General features: G+C 41.9%; 1 protein-coding gene across 1 annotated transcript; it reads left to right on the forward strand.

Annotated features, from left to right (window-relative positions):
• The first annotated feature begins 1,680 nt into the window (after window positions 1-1,680).
• LOC143330646 (follistatin-related protein 1-like) lies at window positions 1,681-23,783 on the forward strand. Its single transcript, XM_076747356.1, has 11 exons — window positions 1,681-1,845; window positions 1,955-2,011; window positions 15,723-15,824; window positions 15,962-16,091; window positions 17,229-17,261; window positions 17,628-17,758; window positions 18,657-18,775; window positions 19,166-19,278; window positions 20,206-20,316; window positions 20,424-20,518; window positions 22,297-23,783. Exons 1-11 carry the CDS (start codon window positions 1,843-1,845, stop codon window positions 22,336-22,338), a joined length of 936 nt encoding a protein of 311 aa, XP_076603471.1. The 5' UTR covers window positions 1,681-1,842; the 3' UTR covers window positions 22,339-23,783.
• Window positions 23,784-24,931: the final 1,148 nt, after the last annotated feature.

The following is a 24,931-nucleotide window of genomic DNA, read 5'->3' on the forward strand; positions in this document are numbered from 1 at the left end:
GCAACAGTATAGTCATCTATCAAGCATGCTAAATTAAGTTTGTCACTGCTGCATTGTTTCACAACTGCAGACTCCCTTCACGCAGCTTCCTGCATGCCAGCAAAACAGGCAAGCAAACAAAGGTCATTTAATAAGGGAAACGATATGGAAAAATAGTCAAAATGTCTGACAACAATTATATGCATGGGACCGTCTTAAGAGCATAAAACTAAATTCGGCATGTTTTTCACTGCTTGTTATTCCACATCAGTACAAGTAGGATGAGAAACACCCGAACACAAACAAGCATGCACACACGTGCGTGCACACACACTCTCAGAGACACACACACGTTCATACAAAAAGCCCTGGGGTGTCAAATAATCACAGCATCTATTTAAACAGGTAGATTTCCTCAGAGGGGATGAAGTTATATATAATTGATAGCTTGCAGTGGGAGAAATTCATTCATCGTCTCCTTTCTATTCAAAATTCAGTGTGCCGGAGTGTTCAGTGCCTCACACCGTCCTTCTTAATCACTCTTTAATTACTCTTCGCTGGAGCATGCACACCAATAATGGTTTGTAATCCTGAAATACTTGAAACTTAACAATCATTCGACGCTAGTCTTTCAGTATATGGAGGAAAGGTCTTTTTACGTGGGGTGTCTGGATGTTTCTGACATAGACTGATGATGTAACAGCCCAGTTACAGCTGAGACCACAGAGAAACAATAAGAAACATCAAGGTTGTACAACTGAACTCACAAACCTGATCCTCCTGACCTCGGTCGGTTTCTTCTGAAACTGAACTTCTCAGCTGACAAAAGCTCTCTTACTGTTAATGACAAAAAAAAACCAACAAAAAAAACAATAACAAGTCACCTTGTTGAATTAAACATGCATCAAAAGTGGTATCATAATGGTTTTCAGTAAATACAAATGATCACATGAACCCATTGCACGCTAATTTTCGAGTACAACAAAGTCAACCAATAGCTGGTTAAGAAATCATTTTTCTGTAGGCCTAAAAGGAGAGTGAATCCTGGACTTACAAATACAATATATAATGGAAACGTAGTGTTGCACCTTGTTGGCTGTGTTAACAGACATAGAATGTTTTTTACTTTATCCATGACAAGTCTATTTAAAGATGTGCATCTGTCACTTGGTTTTTCTTCTGCCCCCTAGTGACCAAAAACCAGCAAACACAGCTTTAACTGCTTAAACCCACTTAAACACTGGATTGTATGTGGTCCATGCGACAACTTGTGGCCGCATGGTTAGATGGAGTCCAAACTGAAGACTGCGTGGGCTTCTGTAAAAGCCTGAGGGCCGTTGATGTCTTCTCATTTTGAGAGAGCTGCAAGAAGTCAGGCTCGTTAGCATCTGATCAGCCTATTGCTGTATTCTGGGGGGCAACCAATGGTGCATACAAAGATCAGGGGGGAGGATAATGCACTGGTGATGGATCCATACACACAGCTGCATTTACGTTTCTTGCAAAATAAAAAATAAAAAAAATGTATATGGAGCAACCATTTAGCGTAATGTAATGTTTAGGAGACTATGGTTGCATCTACACCACACACACACACACACACACACACACACACACACACACACACTTCTCCCCCTCCTCTACTCCTCTGTGTACGTCCTCGGAGGACTCCAGACGTTTTCATTGGCCACGGCGGAGAGAGAGGAGGAGGAGAGACTGACGGACTGGCACGAATTCCTCGGCGCTCCTCAGATTTCTTCATATCACGGACCTCCTGCTCGCCTCCGTCCCGACAAACATCCAGACCAGCTCCCCTCCTCCCAGCACCTCCGAGCGGAGCAGCTTTCTCTCTTTCTTTCCAAAATGGTAACGCAGAACATTAAAAGTAGCCTTTCCCCTCAAGTTTCCTCAGCCTGCCGAGGAGCTGGTGTGTCTTTCTCCGCTTCATTCTTACTTTTTCTCCTTTTCTGTCCAGATGTCGCGAAGGGTCGCTGCGCTCCTTCTGCTGGCCGCGGCTGTCTGTAACGCCGAGGTAAGTTTGGCTTAGAAAAACTCAAATCGTTTTCTTTGTTGGGTTTCAGGTGTTTATCTAATGCTGTTTTCATCTGTAGACTAAGTTAGTAAACGCTGTGTAACCTTCCCGCACCAAGCCGTCCGTCAGGACTCATATGAACACAGCAGCTTTGTTCACAGATGAGCTAGAAAACATCTGGAAAGGGTCGGAGTCAGTCCGATATCCAACACAACACGGTGCTGTGGGGAAAACTAGTCATTTAAAGCTGTGTTTTCTAAACTGTACTCCGCATATAGCTTGTTATAGTGTTTATCCTCTTAAGAAGAACCAATTATGCCTTTATTTTTGGCACAATTATGAGCTTCACTGTGGAGACAATGAGGCTCACAGTTGAACTAAATTGCCACTGGAGCAGTTTTCTTCAATAGGAACATCATTCTTAATCCTAAAAATGATTGCACTCATAATGTGCTTTGATAGGCATGTGCAATTTTCTTTTTCTTTCTTTTTTAATTTTTCTTTCTTTCTTTCTTTCTTTCTTTCTTTCTTTCTTTCTTTCTTTTTGCTGTAAATCGAAACAAACCCATTTTGCATATTTCTGGATCACACAGAAATACTCTTTTTTTTTTCTGGAGTCGTGAAGTCAGCAGAGGACCAGAGTGACTGAAGAGTGACAGACAGCTGTGAAAAGCAAAGAAGGGCTAGTGTTTGTGTATATCTCACAAAGCCCCCTCCCCTTGGGGGTTGATGGCCCCTCATCATCAATAGTGTAGGATGCTTCGGGTGCAAAACACTCTGCCAACTGGCAGCTGCTCTAATGGCATACAAACAACATGTTTGGGTGGTCAGTCAAGATAGTGTGTACTCAAGAGTTGTGAGAATACTCACCTTATGGGTCTCGCACTGCAGCGCTAAGTAGTCCAACCTCTGAGTAAACACAAAGATAATGGGCTGTTAAAGACGGGTGGCCTGATGGCACACAGGGATGACCACCTCCAATATTCTCATCTGACTCTTGGTGAGGAAGCAAACTTCCCAAAATGTTAATCTATTCATTTTAGTAACAGAAATACACACACACACACTCACCAGGTGGTGGTTGATGGCCCTATACCCTCACAGCTGTTGAACACCTGGCTTTGTGTTGACTCCTCTGTTGACCTGCACAACAGTTGCATGGTGAGAAAATAGCTGCAGCCTAATTAGAGGATAGATTTTTCAAACACTTACAGCTACGTCAAATGTGAAACACAAGATAAACCAATTGTCTGCTGCCTGGTCTATCTTTATTGCTTCACGCAGATGGCCATTACAGCCTCAACTGCCACGACATTACTCATGGCCCGACATGCAGGCCCCATCCCCCCTGACCTTCCCCTGACGTCCCTACCTTTGCCCGCTGGCTGGAAAATGTTCCATTGTGTGCTCCTTTATTGGATTCACGGCTGTGATTTGTGAGGTATGGTATGGTGAAGGCTGAGCACACAGCAGAGTCTGTTGAGTGTACCCACCAAGTTAATGGGGAGGCATTAGAAAGACATCTATTCTCCAAAGGTAATTACACTGATAATATACGGCCTGTTGACTGGCTGTGGGAAGGGCCTGAACTGGCATTCCAGTGTGCTGTCTGAAGGAGGTCAACAAGTTGTAGCAAAGCTATCGCAGGTGTGGATCTGATGAGCCTGCAGGCTGTGTATACAGGTTAGTTTCAAGGGATGTGCATTAGATTATCTGTACACACAACATAAAAGAGCTGTTAAGACTGATGAAAACACTTTGCGTGTGAATTGATGTGTTTATTCTCTGGCATGAAGGCAGGGTATTAAAATCTGGACACTAACTCCTGATTTATTATGAAGGACGATGCCTTTGTGCTTCCTGAGGTGAGAGATTGCAGCGTTTGAAGGCAAGCAACTCAGAGATGTGGTGTGGCAGGGTGGCTAGGCTCGGCACTCTGTGTGGATAACTGTGTGTTTGTGTGTGTGTGTGTGTGTGTGCTGGCTGGAAACGAGATATGCATCTTGTGAATAAAATGTTGGAGTCTTACTCAAACGCACCGGGAGCTTGGTATGCTAAGGAGGGCGAGATGCAAGCATAGTGAAAGCCATAAGGGTTTGCAGCCTCGGGGGACATGTGCACACACTCTTGCATATAAACAGAAAGAGAGGAGTGTTTATATTTCTGTTTTTAAGGCATGCGGTGTTATTGTGTTATCCAGCATCGTCCGTTGTGACAGGGTGGAATGACACAGTGGTTAATTTAGTTATCTGAACTGGCTCTGGATCTTGAAAAACACAGACATCAAGAAAGTGAGTCCAACAAGGCGAGCACACAAGGTCTCCTCTCACAGTCCAAGAGTTGAGTGGATGAAGAAGACAGGTTGAAGAGGATGAAGAAGAAGTCAAGAAGAAGAAGCTGGTTCCCTTGCTGATGCCCTGGATCTGGAGCAGACTGATTGAGCCACAGCCTCTCAGGCACCCTGCCATGTTGCCATGTTGATGCCTGTTCTCTCTCATCCAAGGTGGGCTAAAAATATCTGCCCAGGTGTAGGGAACGCGAGCATGAGGGGACGCTGTGTCCTCTGCCTGTATCAGCCTGCTCTAATTAACTGTAGCCCAACATGCAGTCATGATCCTGCGCAGGGATGGTGGAGGACGGCGAGATATAGTGATGTAAAACAGAAAGGAGATGGAGCCACAGTCATGCAATTATAGCAGGGAAGATTGGGGGGTGAGGTAAGACTTGGCGGTGTAGTGAGGGGGTAGAGAGAAAGAACGAGGGGGGTGTGCTGTGTTTCATGTCCCTGCAGTGTGTTCTCTTCACTCTTGGCTTGGCATAAAAGGAGTCCTCATTTAGCTTAGCAGCTGTACTGGTGTCTTATCATTACCGGCACGCTGCACTCAAAGGCACTACACACATGAGTTAACACACACACACACACACACACACACACACACACACACACACAGGCACAGAAATGACAAGGAGCAGCACTAAAGTCTACTCAAAGGGTTTGTGAGTAAGAGATAATGAATATGTAACACACTAACTTACTCATGCATGCTAAAAGTTAAGTGTACGTATAGGTGGCAGGGCTCGAATCAGTTCGCTCGGGAGACGAGGACTCAGCGATGCATCCCGAACGCAGGTTATAAAGGGCGACAATTTCCCTTTGTTTTACGGTTTTTAGCTCACAGTCAAAGGCGATAAATCAACATCATTAGTGTGACATGTTGAAAAATTGTTTGAATTTCAAGGACAATTTCAAGGGAGATAAAACTGGCACATAAAACCAACAGAATACGGAGATCGTCCTGCATCCAGCGGGCCTGGGCAGGTTTACCTTGAGATCAGGCCCTGCGTCTGAAATGCAGCTTGCTTGGTGAGAATGGAGGCGCTGTGGGATGAGTGATTAACTGGCTGCCATTGTTCTCGCCAGTTGTAATTGTTCAGTTCTACCACCATTAACCAGAAAGCCTTGACAACTGCTGCAGCTTAAAAGTGGCTCATTCAGACCGTTTTAAAGCGTGAAGCAGTTTATCTAACAAATGTCTTGTGACGTCTGCGATCTGAGATTTGTTTTATGCGAGTATTGTTATTGTTCTGTGTGTTGCATTACCCATCCGTCAATGTACACCAATCCACAGAACATACTTTTACAGCAACAGAACACCTACTCGGTATACTGTTTCAGTTTGGGAGTGATTTGATAATGCTGGGTACCATTTTAGTGTCTCTTTTTTAGGAGCTGCAACAATTAGTCCATTGGCAGGAAAACAAAAGGCAACTATGATGATAATGATTCATCGTTAAAGTGATTTTTCAAGCTAAAATGTTTCTTTGTTTCTGCCTCCAAATTGTGAGGATTTGCTGCTTTTCTTGCTTATATAAATGAATATCATTCACGTCCTTGTCAAACAAGCTCGCACAAAGCTCATTAAGCCCATCCGTGGCAGGTTCATCTCTTTGTGTTTTGGAATAAACCAGAGTTTTTAAATCTGGTGTCTGTGGAGACATTCGCTCACTGGTACACCGTAGGGATGAGTTCTACATCAGCTAGCAAAGATTGGTGGAGTTGGCTACAGCAACTAGTGTAGTATGGCAAAGACTATGGTGTCACAAGTTTATCAACAGTGTTTGTGTAATGGCTCTCACTACCGGTAGGGGGAGATAAAAGCTCTGCACTCCAGCTTCAAGTAAAAGTCGCAATGTCACAATGTAAAAATGCTCCATTATAAGTGAGAGTCTTGCATTGAATTGCATTGTTTCTTAAGTAAATAGGTTTATTATTAGCAAGATGCACTAAAAGTATCAAAAGTAAATGTACTTACAATTCAAAAAATGTCCCCCGTCAGTGCTATAGTATTATAATATTGGATTATTGTTATGGACACATGAATGTGTAAGTAGTGTTACTGTTGTCGAGGAGCAGCTAGCATTAACTTCTCTACGTACTGTCGGGTAGTTGAATCTGACAATGCATCTTATTTTAAAAGCTACTGTATGGTAAAGCTAAATAAACCGAAGGTTTGTCTGCAGAGTAAGCAGTAAGTCAAGAGTCAGTCAGAAAAAACAAGCAGGTTGACATCACTTTGGGCTTTAGGTAACTGTGATGGACATTTTTTGCTATTTTCTGACATATTAGATGCCACAAAAATAATCAAGAAAATTATCAGCAGATTGATTGATGATGGAAATAATTACTACTTTTTAATTTTTTAAGTCCAGGGTCAGGTTTTAATGTATTTCCTGAATAAAACAAATTCATCACAGGTTTTATGTGAAGCACTGACCAACCTGTGTCCCTCACCTGTGTCTTGTGCAGATGCCTTGAAATGGGGATATTACATGTCAGCAGGTTTGGTGTTTCAGCAGGGGTCAGAGTGCTGTTGGGAAAAGCATGTTCAGCACAGGTCCTCCGGGGAGCGTCTGCTCACAACACTGAATTAACAGGCTGTCCCCCTCAAGCCATTTTATTCGTTCATTCCTGACCTTTGGAAACAATATATTTGATGACACAGTAGTCTAAGTTCAACGCTCCACTTAATAGCTTTTCAACCACACATCAATGTCATTCTTTCAGATGAAGTTATTTTGTTATTTATTATATTGTAGCTTTAGTGTGTATTGAAGTGAGAAAGTGTAAAAGAAAAGATATAAAGCTGAACATCAAATACAGAAGAAGAAGAAGAATGTATGATTTGACAGTGTTATCAAAAGTTGTGATCAAAAGACACTCAATTAAGGGTTTCATCATCAATGAATCTGCTGATTTTCATCTTATCGATTGGTCTTTTTGTTTATAGATGTCAAAAAATTGTAAAAAAAAAAAAAAAAAATCCCATTATTTTCCAGCTCCCACAGCCTGAGATTGCATCTTCAAATAGTTTGTTTTATCTGACCAACTGTCCAAAACCCAAGAATGTTCAGTTTACTGTCACACACAACAATGAAAAGCAACAAACCCTCTCGCTTGACAAACTCTTTTTGCTTGAATTACAGTTCTAAAAGTAGTTGCACATTTTCTGTCATCAACTAATTGATTCATTGGCTAAACGTTTTAGCTCAGCTTGAATCCTGACTGACATAAAAGGCAGAAATTTCGCAGGTTTTTGATGAACTATGAGGAAAAAATAAGATATAAACATGCCTATTTAGAGCTTATGAGACCTGGTCTGTGTCCCACATGAAGCTGTATGGACGTATCATCTTGGTGCCACTGACAGATTTTTAATGGCTGCACACACTGAACACATCCTCCACTCTCTAAATGGGCCTTTTTCCTTCTACAAACATGTTCCAGCCCTCAGCCCCAATACTGGCCTCAAAGAGGGAGCAGAGAAGAGGGCAGGGACTCTACTCATTCTCCTGGCCTGCATGGGCCTCCCCTCCCTTCCTCCCTCCCTTCCTCCCTCCTGTCCTGGCAGTGGAAAAATGCCCAGAACAGAGCAGGGGGTGGGAGAGAGGGAAGAGGAAGGTGGCAAAGTGGATGGAGAGAAAAAGAGAGGAAAAGGCTTTGGGGAGAACTGTTGGATCAAGAATAAGAGAAAGACAGACATTGATGCTGTGAGAGATGACAAAATCAGGACTTTATGAAGACAAGGATGACAGGACAGACATGTAGTGTAGAGGACTGGGTGGATAAAGGTGGGATGGTTCTGTATTCGATTGATGTGGGTCAGGTGGTGGGGGCACTTTTGTCCCAGCAGTGTGTCAACAGGGTGCACAGGGAAGGGGAGGGATGGTGCCGTGTTCATGGCATTTTATGTCCTCTGGTGACGTTTTTAACTGCTAGCAGATGTGGCTCTGCCCAGACCGTGACTTATTTCCTGCCTTTCTTTACGCTCTCGCTTTCTCTCTGTAACTTTCTCTGCATTTTTCTCTCTAGTTCTTCCTTCATTTCTTTCTTTCTTTCTTTCTTTCTGTGTTTCTGCCACTCTATCCGTATTCCATTTTATTTCTTCTTGTTGTTTCTTTTAGGGTGTAGTTGTTAGATTTCAGCTCCTGACGGGCCTGGTGGGTGTAAAATAAGAGGCAGCAGACTGGGGTGACATCATCGTGTCCGTTGGTGCATTCCTTTCACGCTGAATAAGAAACAGAAGAGGAGAGAGAAGAATAACAGGCAGTTCGGTGTAAACTGGTCGTTACTGCGGGTCCTCTTTGTTTCTGCAGGTTTAATCTCAGACTCGGCCCCTCAGAGAACGTTGGAGACCACCCACAGAGCTCTTACAAAGAGCTCATATCTTTACAACACTCAAATTAGTCTTACTTTGACCTCATTTTTCCAAGGACACTGCCAGTCCCGCTATCAACTCATTCTCATTCTCATGTAAATCCAAGAAATACAAACCAGGCATCTCAGCTCAGAGGGAGTGCGTCGGTAGACTGCGTCATTTTGGTGATTTCAAGTGTGTTTCTCAGTGGAGGCTTTACTGTATGTCTGATCTCAAGAGGCTGTCAAGTGCAGAAGAAATGTGACCGAACCTGTTTCGATATGTATGAAGATGCAGCTGAATAGATTCAGAATGAAGGAAAGAATGGATGCACTTTAATTATTGAGGGCAAGTGCGAGAGCTTACTGTAATGATTCACAACCGTGGCTGATGATGGTCTGTTATGTTTCTCCCCTGTGAAATAAATTCCTTAAAGGAGGAAACTGGTTCATGATTAGCGTACAGTGAATGGAGTAAGAACGCTTCTCGCTCTTCTTTGGCTGCGCTCCACTTCTCTTCTGGTAAGGCCTGGTTAGAGGGAAAGAGACATGAGAGGGAGGTCTTTGTGGATAGAAGGACACGAGCTGTTCGGTTTGAGTCCTCCCTGTCCCTCTCGCTCCTGGCGGTGAGCCCACGTCTCATGAAAGCTGACGAGCGTTGGACAATCCGGAGCTGGTGAGACAACACAGGAGGAAAGCGGGAAATGCTGGAGAGGGGGGAGAGCAGGGGCACCTCTGTGACCTAAATACTGAGGAGATTTTGGCTCAAGACGAACTCTGTCGGACCCCAGCTGAGGCACAACATAGCTCAGGAATGTAACCCCTGCCTCCTGATCCTGTCTCTTGTCTACATCCCTCCCCTTCAACTCTCCCCCCTCCACTATTTCACCTCAGTGTAATTAGAAACATGCTTGTGAAATGCTGGGCTGCTTTTTGAGGTTGCGAGGGTAGAGTTGCCTTGCTGTGTGCGCATTTGGCCGTCCATCTGTCAGTCTGAGACTCTCTGTTGGCGGTGTACAGTACATGATGTAGGGAATGGAGTCACTGTTGGTAAGAAGCAAGCAACATTAGTTACTCTGCACATACTGCTAACAACTAGGGCTGCAACTAATGATTATTTTCAGCATCAATTTATCTGTTTTCTTGATTTATTGATGAGTTGTTTAGTCTATAAAATGTCAAAACAGTGGCGAAAAATGTCGATCAGTGTCTCCTAAAGCCCAAGATGACGTCCTCAGATATCTTGTTTTGTCCACAACCCAAAGACATTCAGTCACAAAGATGTAAAAAAGTTAGAAGATATCCACATTTAAGAGTCTTTTCTCGTCTTAAGAATTACTCAAACCGATGAATTGATGATCAAATTAGTTGCAGATGAATTTAATAGTTGACAGCTAATCAATAAATCCATTAATCATTGCAGCTCTACACCCAGCATCTCCCAAAATGACAAGCTCTTCCTTTCATGCCCTCATATGTACATTCTGCCCCAACAGTTGTAAAGACCACCCTATGCAATAAAATGTTCAGTATTACACTTCTGTTTTAAGCACAAAGTTTTAAGTTTTGCTGATTACATACGCCAGCTAAGAAGTCTCTAAATGGAGACAAATTGTTGCCTTCAGGACACAGTTGGGGTCTTTAATGCCTGCCTAGAATTGACTGCCTCGTCTGGTCGTGTCTGTATCATTGTTATAGCTCCCTAATGGGTTCTGAAATATAATTTCTTTGACGAATAACTGTGTGTTTTGGGGTTAAGTGGCCAAATAAAACATCTGAGCAGTTTTTACTTCCAATGATTTACCCTTTTTCTTTTCCTTAATTCAGCAGTCATTGTTTTTGATGTTTTGGATTTTTGCAGTTTTTGCTTTGATAAATCTGAGCGAAAAGGAGGTCGAGGAATAAAACCGCACCTGAAAACACTATACTAGTGACCAAAATGAGCAGAAACATCCTTTCATTGTCATGCAATCATCAGGAATGATTTTGTTTTCATATTGCAAATTGTTAAATAGCATAATATCTTATTCATAAAAGTACTTCAGGGCAAAGAGGAAAATGTTTTGTCAAGATTGATCTAGCTACATCCAAGAAATCCAGTGCAGCAGCCCTGCAACAGATCCTATCTTTATGAAACCTATGCTCAATATTGTGGAAAGTGTGTCATAGAGGTGTTGACTCAAAGTGAGCTAAATCACCTTTCACCTTTTTGTAATTCAGAGCGATTCAACAGCTCCATAAAGCGCAACCCCCACAGTGATTATCGTGCTGAATCAACATATCTCTAAGACAGTCTCAACAAAAGCTCAATGTGGAAAGGATTTCATGTCGGGTTGTAGCATTGGACTGCATTAAATGAAGCTCTGTGTGCCCAATAAACTGATCAAGCTGATTAAACTAGTATAATTCATTAACGGAAAGGTTAAAAACAATATTTAATACATTTATTTTCTCAACTAACCTCCATTATGCTGTTTGTCACTGTAGGCATATTCAGGACAGGGTGTTTACGGTCGGTAAATCAATGTTTTCTATGCTAATGAGAGGCAGGGTGCATTGTGGGAATAGGATTCACGGTGGCTGTAAAGTGACACCCACAGGAGAAAGGCATTGATTGGCCTGCTGGATCAATGGAGCATCACCGAGATGCGCACATACACAAACACACATATGCGCAAAACACGCAGTTGAAGGCGGATAGGCTCCATTACTCATACTGTTATATGTATCGACAGATGCAGAAAGACGCGGAGAAGGATGTTCTAATGCGTTTTTTATGTGGTAGTGAGTACAGATTTTTCCTTGTTGCTGTTGTACTGCCTAGATCCTTATCGGCAGGGGAAAATGAAAGAGACTTTTTTCTCTGAAGCGAGAATACATTGCCCTTTAACTCCAGTCTGCCTCAGCATGGAGCCATTCAACACATGGCAGGGGAGAAATTCACAACCCTGCCTCTCCTCTTGTGTCTTCACCATTTACCTGTGTTTTAATAGTCAGACTTCCTGCACAGCTTCCTCCTCTTTTGCTTCATCTCTCTGCTCACTTATGTTTCTCCTCTTCCATCTAACTCTGCAAAGCTGGTCTCGACTCACTGGCGTGTCTCTTGCACCCGTAAAAGGGCATGGCACTGGGAATAAGACAAGACAGAGTGAAATGAAAGTACTCCAGACTTGAAGATGAAAATAAAGCACTGAGGATTTTGAGAGATATCACTTAAATCTTTTAATCTTCTTAAAACCTTTAAATAATATTAACCTCCTGACAAAAATATTAATGTGGAAAAAAATGTAAGAGGAAGGGCAGGAATCGAGGAAAAATGAACTTTTGAATGTGTGTATATATACACAATCAGTTTAATGCTTGAGGCCGCTTGTGGTATGAAAGGCTCTGCTTAGTCTACTATGATTCACTAGTCACTCATCAGAGCTCCAGCTCCTTTGATTGTTTTTAAATGGGAGAGATGGAAAATAAGGCAGCATTTGTTGCTGCAATGAAAAATTTATGTCATTTAAGTAGGACACCCACAGCGGGTGTGTTTGTCTCTGTTTGTGTTGCTATTTGTACATTTTTTCTATGTCTGCACTGATGGTGATTGGGTTAATGAGTGTGTTTACATGCACTCTAGTGTGCCAGTTATGGTGGGGTTTGTGGAGAATCCTGTGTTTTCGCATGTAAACATCATATCTTGGTTTCTGAAATAACCGCTATTACTGTGATAGTAACTGGGATATTATGGTCTTTAGACAACTTATCCAGTTTTCCGCTATGTGTGCATGAATGTTCTCAACTGGAGCTGAATAGTAAAAACAAAAAGATGATATTTTAAAACTGGTAAATACATGTATTCACTTACTTGCTAAGAGGTAGATGAAAAGATTGATATCACTCATGACTGTATACAGTACATAAGCTACCACCAGTGGCTGGTTAGCTTAGCTTAGCTTCGCATACGGCTGGAAATAGAGTGGAAACAGCTGGTCTAGCTCTGATGAAAGATAACAAAAACTGCCTCGAGGCACTGTTAAAACTCACTCACTAACACATCTCATAGAGTTATGACATCACTGTGAGGTCATCAGGCACCCAGCAGAGACTCCAGGAAGTCACTGCCCCCGCCAAGAAATAGTGTAGCACACAGCCCACTGTTTACCTGCAAATTGTATATTTTTTTGCCATGTTTTTTGCAACAAACAAGATCACATCTAAGACTGGTGTCAATGTGTCTGAGCAAGAAAGCTAATTTCTAACTTGCCAACAAATACATGATACCGGTAGCTAAGAGTTAATGACTAATATCAGCAAATATAGGAGCTTGGCGAATTTTACTGGTCTAGGTCTAGGAATGAGTGGCAGGGATATGGTGAAGTTAGATGACCATCCAAACGCCACACCCTGAATTATGATCAAAACCAGACACAAGTGCACATGTAAATGTCCTCAATGATTGTGCATGGAATAGGGTGTGTCTACCCAGTCCTGTTCATGGCAACAATGAAGGCTACATGCAGGCATGATTTATGACTCATAAGGCAGCCAGACATCCCTGGTTTGTTGAAGGTCCATTCTTTTCTGCTGTCTGTGCCAATCATAGAATTTGATCAACAGGCTCTGCTGTGATCTCATTATGGGGCTTGGTTCCATTTGCCGCTTTTGATTGACACTTCTGTGATCTTGCCACAACAGGAGCCTGTACATGCTCTCACCATAGCAACAATCCACTTGAATCAGCTGAAAAAAAGAGCCGTGTGCCTCTGTGTTCATTAGCTAAATGTCAGGAATCCTCTGCCGGTTCTAGTGGAAGAGAGGTGGACAGACAGAGCTCTACGTTTATACTAGATTTAGTTAAGGAGTCCATCCATTATTCATGTTCTCATTGGAGGTTTCTACAGGTTTCAACAGGCTTCTGGCCCATCTGTGTCTAACAAACTGAATTGTCCAACATGCTCAAAGCCACGGGGATTGCTTTGAAGATTTTCCATGACCTCAACTTTGGAGTGCAAGTGTGTGTGCGTGTGCGAGTTTAAATCATGCATAGAAATGAACTGAAACCCTACAGTCCCTCTCCTCTCAGCACTTTGGGGTTAAAGCTGCTACACTGCCGTGTTTGCATGTGACTTGCCCCCCCAACCCCCGCTCCCTGCATCCATCTTGTTATATTCTATCATTAGTGAGCTTATGAGAGTTCAGTCACAAGAATCCAGCTTGGTTTTAACCTACATACCAGAACCTGGGCTCACAAACACACACACAGCAGCTTGGAAGCCAACTCACGTGCATTTGTGCACTGAAGGCCAACTCTGTGTCTCACTCTTACAGGAAACAGCAGCTTAAGGGGTGGGGGGGGAGTCTAGAGAAACTGGGAGGAGAAAAGATTTCACAGAGCATGGGAATGAGCCCAAAGGAAAACACAGCTCAGACTCCAGATGTGGAAACACCCTGTACACACACACACACACACACACACACACATATATACAAAGACACACCAGATAGGGAAAGGAGGAGGTAATGAGGGTCATAAAACAGCTCTTGGAGCTCCGCTTGGCAGCCTGTGATTGGTTGGTTTGTAGGTCCAGTGAACTCATTTTTTTGGCAATCACGCTGGCAATCTTTTACAACAAACAAGGAAAAGATAAGAAACTAAGGCACCAAAGTGTCAACAAGTGAAAACGAGACTGGCGACATGTACTAGAAGGTTTAACTGCCACAGAAACATTAGAAACATTGGCTTTTAGAGCTGACAGTTTGGTTATACTCTGCTAAGGTCTCATCCTGTTTGCCTAAATGGCTCTCATTCTGTCCTCATTCTGTGTTCCCATAGCACGCACACACACAACGATAATGCTGTTGTAAACGTCCCAGCTGTTTTAATCTGCACCACTGCCTTTTTATGTCCACGCTAAAAACATCAGCTTCACTGTTTACATTATTTTTTAAATCAAGTATAGTCAGCTGTCACCGCTTGAGCTCAGACTGGCCATGGTTGACATGGCAACGACTGGCAAGCAGAAGTAGGTCTCTAGAGACCTCAATAAACATGTAGACATGAGAACATAAAGCAGGTGTGTTCAAGAACAGGGATAGCAGCAATAAGGAAGTTTAATAATCAGGTTTTGTTGTTTGAAGCACAGAAATGTTAAAAAAAAAAAAACCTGCATCTTGATCCAGATGTGAATAAAATACACAGTGATACTGTCAGTAATAACGCTGGTTGGGAGATTGCAGCCATATGTTTTGGGGAATATCTAAATCACGCCCAAGAGTATTAGGACTTTGTGCAGGAATGATATGCGCAAAATGTCAAGTGAGTCAGAATAATGACCACAAAGTTGTTTATCATGTTGAGGAGGGGACACCACAAAGAGGTGGGATCTCATGAAACTTTGCAGGATGGTTCAGTTTTGACGTGTGCACATCTTTTCAATTTGGCCCGAAATTAAACAATTTGTTCAAGGAGCAGTTAAATAGGCCTCACGTACAGATGGATTTGTGGTTGTCCAAGTATGTTACGTACCAAATTTGGGAATGAAGATTAGATGAAATCTGTTTTACATTTCACAGTTCAGGAGCTTGAAGAGAAAGCAGCTGTGAATGACAACAAAAATGAGGCTAAGCATTCATCCTCCGCCCTGAACTTCCCCCTAAATGTGTGAAGTAGTTTTTGACATATCTTGCCGAATAATGAAGATAAGTGCTAAATCGGGGCTCCTTTTTTTTTTTTGGATGTCATCAAGGGAGAGATTCCATACTGTCAATGCAGTGAGGAGGAAAGAGTCTCTGTAGGTCTGTGACAGAGGCTCAGGTTTGAGTAAACAGGGTTTAATGTGAAAGAAAAATCCATGTGATTTGGATCCCATAGAGAATTTGTGTTTGGTATGTGTTTAAAAAAGTGGTCAACGCCTTCACAGCGCTTTCCAAATGGGCCTGTTAATAGGGGAACAGCGCCGCCCTGTGAGTGAAACCTGTAGAAACCATCAGTATTTCTAAGACAACAACGACGTGTTTCCTGTCTTTCAGGAGCTGCAGAGCAAAAGCAAAGTGTGTGCCAATGTGTTCTGTGGGGCCGGCAGAGAGTGTGCTGTTAATGAGAAGGGGGAGCCCAGCTGTCTGTGCATAGAGGTGAGTGTTGGCTCTGCAGAGACCAAGTGACATGACTTCAACACAAAGCAGTAATGTAAGGAATGGAAAAAAAAAAAAAAAAAAAAGACTGAGATTAAATTTTCCACTAATACTATTTTCTCCCTCTCTGTTTCCAGAGCTGTAAGCCCCACAAGAGGTCAGTGTGTGGCAGCAATGGCAAGACTTACAGGAACCACTGTGAGCTCCACAGGGATGCCTGCCTGACCGGCTTAAAGATCCAGGTGGCCCATGATGGACACTGCCAGGGTACGAGCAGGAGGGACACAAGATATAATTGTAGCTGTTAAAATTCCCTTTTTCTGAGTTCATGGTGGCTTTAAATGTGACATTTAAAATTCCCTCTTCACCCTGGTAGTAGTATTATCGTCTGCTGTTTTCAGTGTCCCTTTTACAGTTCCAATAGTTTACACCTCCAAGTGTGCTTAAGACTATAATAATAATAATGTTATCATTAACAACACAAAAGATTTCCTTATCAAAGGCAATAAAGTGTTGAGAGGAGGTGCCATATCTGAACAGCGTGGAAGACTAGATTAGAAATCACAGTCCTACAATTTTACATGGATGTTTGGAACATGTTTTACTCTGTGACGCTCGATATGTTGAGGACTTGAGAAACATTCCTGCAGTTATTGTGTCTTCAGTAACTTTGGCAGGATGAGGCAGGGCTTAAAAAACCCCTTCACCCTGTGTGTGGGTGTGTGTGTGTGTGTGTGTGTGTGTGTGTGTGTGTGTACATATATACATACATTATAAGCTCTTGGGTTTATTTTCCCTACATGCCTTTCTACTGACACTAAATCATAACATCCATTTGTTATCAGACCACATTTAATGTAAAATATTAGGTCACGAATGTCAAGCTCTTGCTAAATTTTGATTTATAATAGGTGTGAGGTAGAGACTCAAAAAGCCAGACATGTAGCTCACCTGATAAACTGATGTCAAGTGTCACCCGGTACAAGTGTAGATAATACTGTCTATAGCTAATTGAACTGATTAGTGTGTGATCTCTGATCTAGCCCGTGCAACTGATATGAGGAGACCAGGTTTATGGTTTACCATACAAGGTCTCCCACGCTCCTGGCCTTAACATGTGTATCACTGCATCTTACAGTCTTGAGTGAACTTTCACTGCTCCCACTTGGTGATGTCATACTCGTTGTGTCGGGCTGAACATTGGTCAGAGCTGTGGCAGAAAAGGTAGACGGAGAAAATAATTATGCCACACCATGTGGTCCTTTGTACAGACCTTTGACCAAGTGCTCAGTGACAGCCACGTTGATTTCCATTTATCTGAATCAAGTCAATGCTGTTCAATTGATTGATTTTTTTTTAAAATCTCAAATGTTATATTCTTTCTCTCTTTTTAATCACCTTTAGAGAAGAAAACAGAGCAGGCAGCTGCCAGTCCAGGTGAGTTTGTGTGTGTATTTATGTGTGCACACGTGACTGTTTTATAAATTTATGGTCTTAGGATTTAAAGTCTTTACAATCTTAGTGAGATAAGAAAAAACTCCAATTTAATTGTTTTTATTGATGCACGCTTAAATTCAGGGCGTGACTTAAGGTCACAGTTCACTGATGTGTTAAGCTTGGTTGGTATGTCTGAGCAATAACAATATTTTATGGTATAATGGAACAGACAGGATGAACATGGTTGATGTATTCACAAAAGACCAGAGTTAATCATAAAATAGCTTGCAAGGCAGAGTGCTGTATTTTATCTATTGGATTATGCACGAATGCTGTTGACCTATGGATCTGTTCCCACTCCTGCAGTGGTGTGCTATGCTGCTGACCGCAATGAGCTGAGGAGTCGTGTGATCCAGTGGCTGCAGACTGAGGTCGTCCCAGACGGCTGGTTTGTCAAAGGGTCCAACTTCTCTGATGTCCTGCTCAAATACTTCAAGGTGCGATTCCCTCCTCTGTAGACCGGACCTTGGTCTCAATTAATGTACACAGTCTTTTTCCAGAATACTCCGGATTATTTATCCATGTGGGCCTCCTCCAACCACTCTGATCCTTAAAGCCGCCTCAGACTGTGTCTAATTATTCATGTGACAGATCTTTCAAGCGTGTCAGCTGATGGTCATAATTCAGTTTAATGAGGATCTCTGTCCTGCAGAGGAGGACCCCTGCCACTCTCTGGGCTTACATGAATGACATTAAAGCAGACGAGCAGATGGTTCTTTGAACAGTTTGTTTGAACAGCAGTATTTAATTGTCTGGTCTTTCCCATCTTGAAAATATGCTGCACATTTTTTAGATCACACTTGCTGCCAACTTTCTATCGCATCTCATATTTTCAGTTCATCTCCTCCACAAACACACCACGTGGCCATATAATGGGTCTTTAGTCATCTGAAAGGTCTACCAACATAACTGCCAAACTATGTCAACGACAGTATGACAGAGCTTAAAGGTTAACAAGCAGCTCTGATTAATTCAATGTGAGTATTTGTATTAAGGTGTATGCCTAAAATTACAATTCGCATAGAACTGTTCATGCTCGTGTTCATTTCTGCTCCAGTCCCTTTGCAAAATATTAAAAAATAAGTACACGCTGTAAGCAGAGCTGGTACAACAGAGCTGCGGAAGGTTTTGTCATGGCAACTGGTGCACTCTTGGTATTGTCTGTGGCTATAACTGCACACTCACTGACAGCCCAGACTGACCAGTCTATCAGAAAACACCAGTGATTTCTTTCAGACTAATATTTTCAGTACACACACGTACACGACAGAAAACTAATCAAAATGCACTATGACCCCTGAAGATGTAAAGTTGTGTCTGTCCATCCTTCTGCAGTCATATGACAACGGTGATTCTCAGCTGGACTCATCAGAGCTGCTCAAATTCATCCAGCAAAATGAGTCGGTTGTGGAGCTGCAGTCTTACGCAGACCAGGAGAGCAACAAGCTGCTCAGGTCAGTGAGTGTGGATTTCAGTGCTTATGTGTGTATTAGTATTAGTAGTATGTGCATTCTTCCTTGTTTTATCGCAGTTTCGCCTCCCACCAAACCTCTGTAGTCTTACATTTACTTCTGTGGTAATGCTTGCACATACAGATGCATATCTATGGGCTGCAGTGCCATTTTAATGTATGAGGTGCAAGTTATCGAAACTATGCAGCCAGTGCAAACTTTACTGGAGGCATCCTGTGGGAGCCTGCACTGGCATAAACAGCTGTGCTCTGTGGAGTGTCACACTCCAACCAATTATCATTTCTTCTGTGTGCTTACTTTTGTCTGTAATGCTCTGCGGTCACTGTATAGAGCAGCTAATATTTATTCTGCATGTATGTTTGTGCCTCCCAGGAGCCTGTGCGTTGATGCCCTCATCGAGCTCTCTGATGAGAACGCTGACTGGAAGCTGAGCTTTGATGAGTTCCTCAACTGCCTGAAGCCTGGCTTTAACCCACCAGAGAAGAGTGAGCTTAAAGTGACCGTTTGTGTATTTTGATTTAATGTAACATAAAGTCGCACACCAGTAGAAACGGTATATGGATTCACTGAAATGAGCTTTGTCAGACAGTCCTGACACCCAGCAAACTGTGGAAATGAGCCTCAGGTTGCTTCTCTATTCAGCGTTTTGTGGAGTCGCTTCAATCTGCACAGTCATCTGATGTCGATATATCTGGGATAAAGTTCACAGGAAGCGGAGAGAAAACATTCACTATGGAGCACTGAACCCTGGAGCTTTACCAGACTCAAGGACACACACACACACACACACACACACACACAGACTTGCTTAGGACACTTTTGGAGACATAGAATTGCATTCATTTCCTGGATACTTGCCTAACCCTAACCACTACGTCCAACTATTGGCCCAAAAATCTGGAGTTTTCCAGTTTTGGAACATGGCTTGTGTGCGTTTGTCCCCGATTGCCCCAGCTGTCCTCAATTAACTGGTCTTGAGTCTGAAATGTCATACCCACACACACATTTATCTGGCTTTGTGTGGTTTTCTATTTAGAAATTCCACATTTACCACAAACAGAACTCCTTTTGTCATGAATATCGTGACTTTCAAGCCTGGACATTGTAAGATACTGAAACACATCTCAAAGGTTTTGGAAATGGCTTGAAATTTTCTGACATGCACACTTCAGACTCTCTCCTTAGCATGGGTGTTGGCAAATTTGCTGACTGTTCATTAGTAAGCTGAAATTAGCCAAAGGCATGTGATTTTAAAATGAACATACTGGATGAATTACATGGCATTTTGAAATGCTGACAAATCTTGGTCATGGCAGTTGATTACAGTGCAATGCTGTTTCTGTTCTGTTCGTTCTGCTACGGTCTATTATGTGCGGTCTTGGCTGAATTGTTTGTCATGTGTCTTTCTGCAGAGTGTGCCTTGGAGGATGAGACATATGAGGATGGAGCAGAGACCCAGGTAGAGTGTAACCGCTGCGTTTGTGCATGTGGCAACTGGGTCTGCACTGCTATGACCTGCACTGGTAAGTTCAAATACCAGAGGTGATTTATTCTTTTGATCATTTTTATCAACTGACACATTACGGAGCCCCATGAACATTACTAATGATTTTGTTTGTTATCTGTCCAGATAAAACAGCAGCTGTGGATGAGTCAACAGACGCTGGGGCAGAGATGACTGAGGAGGAGTGGAACCTCCGTGTGGCTGAGCTCAACAAGCACCAGGTTGGTCTTTGCAATCTGAAAACCCCTGTAAATAATAACAAAAATGTCACGTAATCAATCATGTCAATGTCATCATAAATCAAAACCAAAAGGGCCTCTACCCAGATTTCTCTACCCAGTCACATCTTTTAGTGTACTTCAAAGCGCCATCATTGCCCACAGCTCATAGGATTCCACTTGGTTATAAGGTCCATGAAATATCACTGACATGAGCCATAACCCAAGTGTCTGCTTTTAGATTCCTTCAGGATATAACCCTGATGACTTGCAATGTGTTTCTGGACAAAGAGCATTTGAAATCAAACTGCTCAGCCAGCACAAAACAATTCACAGAGGAATTGGTAGGTGTAAATTTTTATGTCACTGTGTACCAACCTAGCACAGCTCAGTGAGCCAGTGTATCAGCAGTTTTATGACTTTTGGCTCGAAAAGTGAAACAATAAATCAAAAGATGTGAAATAAAGATATGTTTTCTAAATTAGTTCAATAAAACTGTGAAATGGGCATGGATATGATAGAAGGCAGATGACAGAAAAAAGAGCCAAATGATCATTAACCTTTTCTTTTTTATTATGGATTATAGAAGGGTGGGGGTGTCATCAAGATTTTGTGTGGATGATTCAGAATCATCAAGTTTTATAGACAGTTATTCCTAGTGAATGTCAAGTAGTTTACACTTCACTGCTGGAATAAGGAAAACTACATCACTACGTGGCTCGAGGCTAAATTAGCCGCTACTAGCGTAACACACCAAATGGAACTCATGAGCTTGCACTTACACTTTTTGGTTTGTGTTCAAGTGGTTAAGTTGTGCAAACACTGCTGCTGAACGTTACTATTGGTGTCTAGAAGCGACCAAGGCTGACAGTTTAGCGAGCTAGCAAGTAGGTCACGCAGTGCAGGAAGTACAAAGTCATGATGACAGAGGCAAAAGATGAGGCCATTGGGAATATCTGAATTTTCCATATATGTATTATAAAATTACGAAGAAAAACACTATATGACAAAAATTACAATATATTAAATTACCGTACACTGATAAAAGTGGCTTCCACCATTGCCGAAAACGTCGTCAAACATGTCACAGCTCATGAAGTCAGAGTGTTCAGAAAATTTCCACTTCTGAGGTTGTGGAAAACGCAAGAGGGATGCGTTCAATGGGTAATGAGGGTACCAACTTTTTCACAAGGAGTAAAAATATCTCTGGTTCTGCTGCATCGATTTCGATGTTTTTATGAACTGTGCATCGTGAGTCCAACAATGTTACGATGATGCTAAATCAGTGAGGTGTTCTTCTAATTATGTAGCCTATTAAGAGGTGGAACAATAGAAACACTTTGCTACAGAAATGCCATAAACAGGGGCTGGTATTACTGTCGGCTGACTTAGAACATAATGCAATGCTTGCTTATATGTGTATGAGAGCATGAGGCTCACAAGATAGAACGAGGGCTCTGGCTTGAGGCCATGGCTGAGTCAGCAAGGTCATGTGCTCTGTACTCCAGAAGGGCAGCTTATAATACCACTGTAAACAGAGCATGGTGTGACCAGCTGTATGCTGAATTCAGGCAGGACGACCTTGCTTTAAAATACAATGTTTGTTTTAAGGGATAAAGCATTCAAGTGATATGCAAACTTCCAAAGATGTTCAGAACAAAATTTAAAAAAGCCTCCGGATGCTTATACAAATATGTCCTCACATCATTATTCACTCATTATGCTAAATGATACACTAGATGTTACTTTTTTTGTCAACTCTTTTCATTGTTTGAATACAGGAAACAGTTGAGAAGATGAAGAGCAGCACAAAGGAGGCCTAAATAAGGACACGATAAAGGAGAGGATGCACGTCATCACCCTTCCTCCATACTTGATTTACCTTGCGGCCATTTGTTGTTATTAAACTGACTTTTTCATGTTTCTCTGCTATGTTAATTATTATACTTTTTTTTTTTTTACATGGTTTAAGTGTTTGTGTTGATGTTTGTTAGATTCAGGGGCAATCAAAGAGTATTAAAGGATTCCCTCGTGTTCAGTACTGTCATATTTGATTGCATTACTGCGCCTCTACACTAGCCCTGGGGCTATTTTTACTACAATCCTTATATTTTTACAGTTATTATGGAAAAACAATGAAGTTGTCACTGTTTGGGAATATGGAAGGTAGCGAGTGGAGGAGCTTGGAGAATCCAGCTGTTGAAATGAGGGAACAGTGGGAGTACAGAGAAAGCTGACCACTTGACATTTGGCACAGCATGTGTCTCTGCACCGTCATGTGTTTTCACCGCTAGGATGTTGTTTAGAGAAGCTGAGATAAGAGGGTAAAGCTATGAGTGAATTTTGTTGCCATTTTGAACTGCCACAGTAGGCCACTACTTGACCAATGCACTTCTCTTTCTTTCTCTCTAGCTTTCTTAGGCTTTAGTTTATCACAAGCCTGAAATTTGTTTATATCTTAGTGCTAAAGTAATTATTTTGCTGCAAAACCATTTGCTTCTGTGTACAGTATGTTATTGGCTTGAGTTGGAACTCAATCTTGTTCCCATGTTATGCTCTGGCAAGTCTCTCTGGTGCTTTTCAATTAAACATGTCTCTGTCTTTGTCTCACATTTCTGAGACAAAGACATTGTGGTCGATCTTTCATTGTGGAGAAGCACAACTGCACCCAGGTGAGACCTGATCTGAATGTAGCATGGTGAATAGTAAAACCAAAGTCTTGATATTTGAATGATGTACAAAATTATCCAGGTAAAACATTACTCTGGACCCAGCAACAACACTATACCTGTGCTTTCAGAATCACTCTAACAGAAGGACTAGCCTCATTGTCCGCTAAAGTAGCTTAGACGCATCAATAACCGGGTGCATATCAATTGTGTGTGTGTGTGTGTGTGTGTGTGTGTGTGTGTGTGCGTGCGCGCGCGTGCGTGCTCTATGAAAGTGTGATGCTGAGAGTAGTTTGTTAAATGTGTTTATTTGTTAAAATTCTCTGTCTAAATTGGGAGGTTTGACAATATCAATCAGTGCCTTAGACCTGCAAACAGCATTGGTCTCAACCTTTGCCTGCTATTATGCCATGTGGCATAGCAAGAATGAGTGTGCTTTGCTGACGTTTAGCAGTAAACTAGTGCTTTGTGACTCTATCCCTGATAAATGTCTGTGTGAAAGTTGCATTACTAGGTTCAGGCTAAATCTTTATATTCCACTAAAAGTGCAGAGACTGTAAGGAATACGTATGTATGCCAATAAAGCCCATACACCACAACGCAGCTTTGTCACTTTGTACGTCTGTGTGTGCTTTTATCTGCCAAATTTCCATTTCAAATATTGTGAATGCAGTAAGTTTTCATTGGAGACAAATAAATAGTCATCTGACTGGATTTGACAGTATGATATAAAGCCACTCCATCTTCTAACAAATAGAAGAGTCAGGGTGACATATCACTGTTGCGTCACTGTTGGACTCTTTGGTTGTCAGTGTAGTATCCAATGTTAAACTTTTGTTACTATCCCTTCAGGCACTACATGGTAAAATGGAGCACACAGAGTACATTTCTCTTACATACCCTTGACTTTATTAACTGACATTTTACTCTTTGTGTTTTTTTTTTTTTTTTTTTTTTCTATTTTGTTCTTCTTGTGTGCATTACTATCCTTCCTGTATAATATTGGGCTAACTGGTTTTCATTGTGAAGCACTTTGAAATTTTGTATGGAAAAGTTCAAAACAGGTCTACCCTTAAAGACATACTCTATTAAAATACTTAGAGATAATGTAATTGCCAGTGGTATAAAGCATTTTCAAGCCTACAATGTAAGCATGTAGTACAAGTCTATTTTCATATTGTTTGATCAATCACAATGCATCTTATCTTTTGAGTGCATGTCATGTTATGATACTAAAATCTTAGTCTGCACATTAACGAGTAATGTAAGCTGTCAGAACCAGTTCCTCAAAACTCTTAATATACACTTCTGAAGTAAATCTCACTTCCCATTTCCAGCATTTATCTGAGTTCTCCTCACAAAGTAACATGAACTGAATAGAGCTGTGTCAGCCTCATGGATGGATCTGAATACGGTGGAATGAACCTAGTTATATCCAAACTGTTTCTCATTCTATGCACGTTTAAGTCAGCAGAGTATTGCATAATGTAACAGAAGAGGGGTGTTGCATAATGACAGAACGAGCTCTGCATTTGGCATGGTGGATCATCGAGCACCATTCTCGCATTGTTGCAAGACTTCTGAACATAAGCAGGGTAATGGCACACACGGCGAAGTTGTGTACAGCTATAAAACTGCAATAAAGTGCAATAAACCTGAAGCAAATCCCTAAATTAATACCTTTGTCATATGACAGATTGAGAGACTAACCAATCAACGCCTGCGCGGGCGGGGTTTGTCTCAAGAA

The sequence above is a fragment of the Chaetodon auriga genome, chromosome 13 (genome assembly GCF_051107435.1).
Source record: "Chaetodon auriga isolate fChaAug3 chromosome 13, fChaAug3.hap1, whole genome shotgun sequence".
NCBI lineage: Eukaryota > Metazoa > Chordata > Actinopteri > Chaetodontiformes > Chaetodontidae > Chaetodon > Chaetodon auriga.

Bases quoted from the DNA above. Each gene is read 5' to 3' on its own strand.
- LOC143330646 (XM_076747356.1), top strand. The intron at 18,776-19,165 runs GTCAGTGAGTGT...TGTGCCTCCCAG, and splicing joins GAGAGCAACAAGCTGCTCAG to GAGCCTGTGCGTTGATGCCC. The intron at 20,519-22,296 runs GTTGGTCTTTGC...GTTTGAATACAG, and splicing joins CTGAGCTCAACAAGCACCAG to GAAACAGTTGAGAAGATGAA.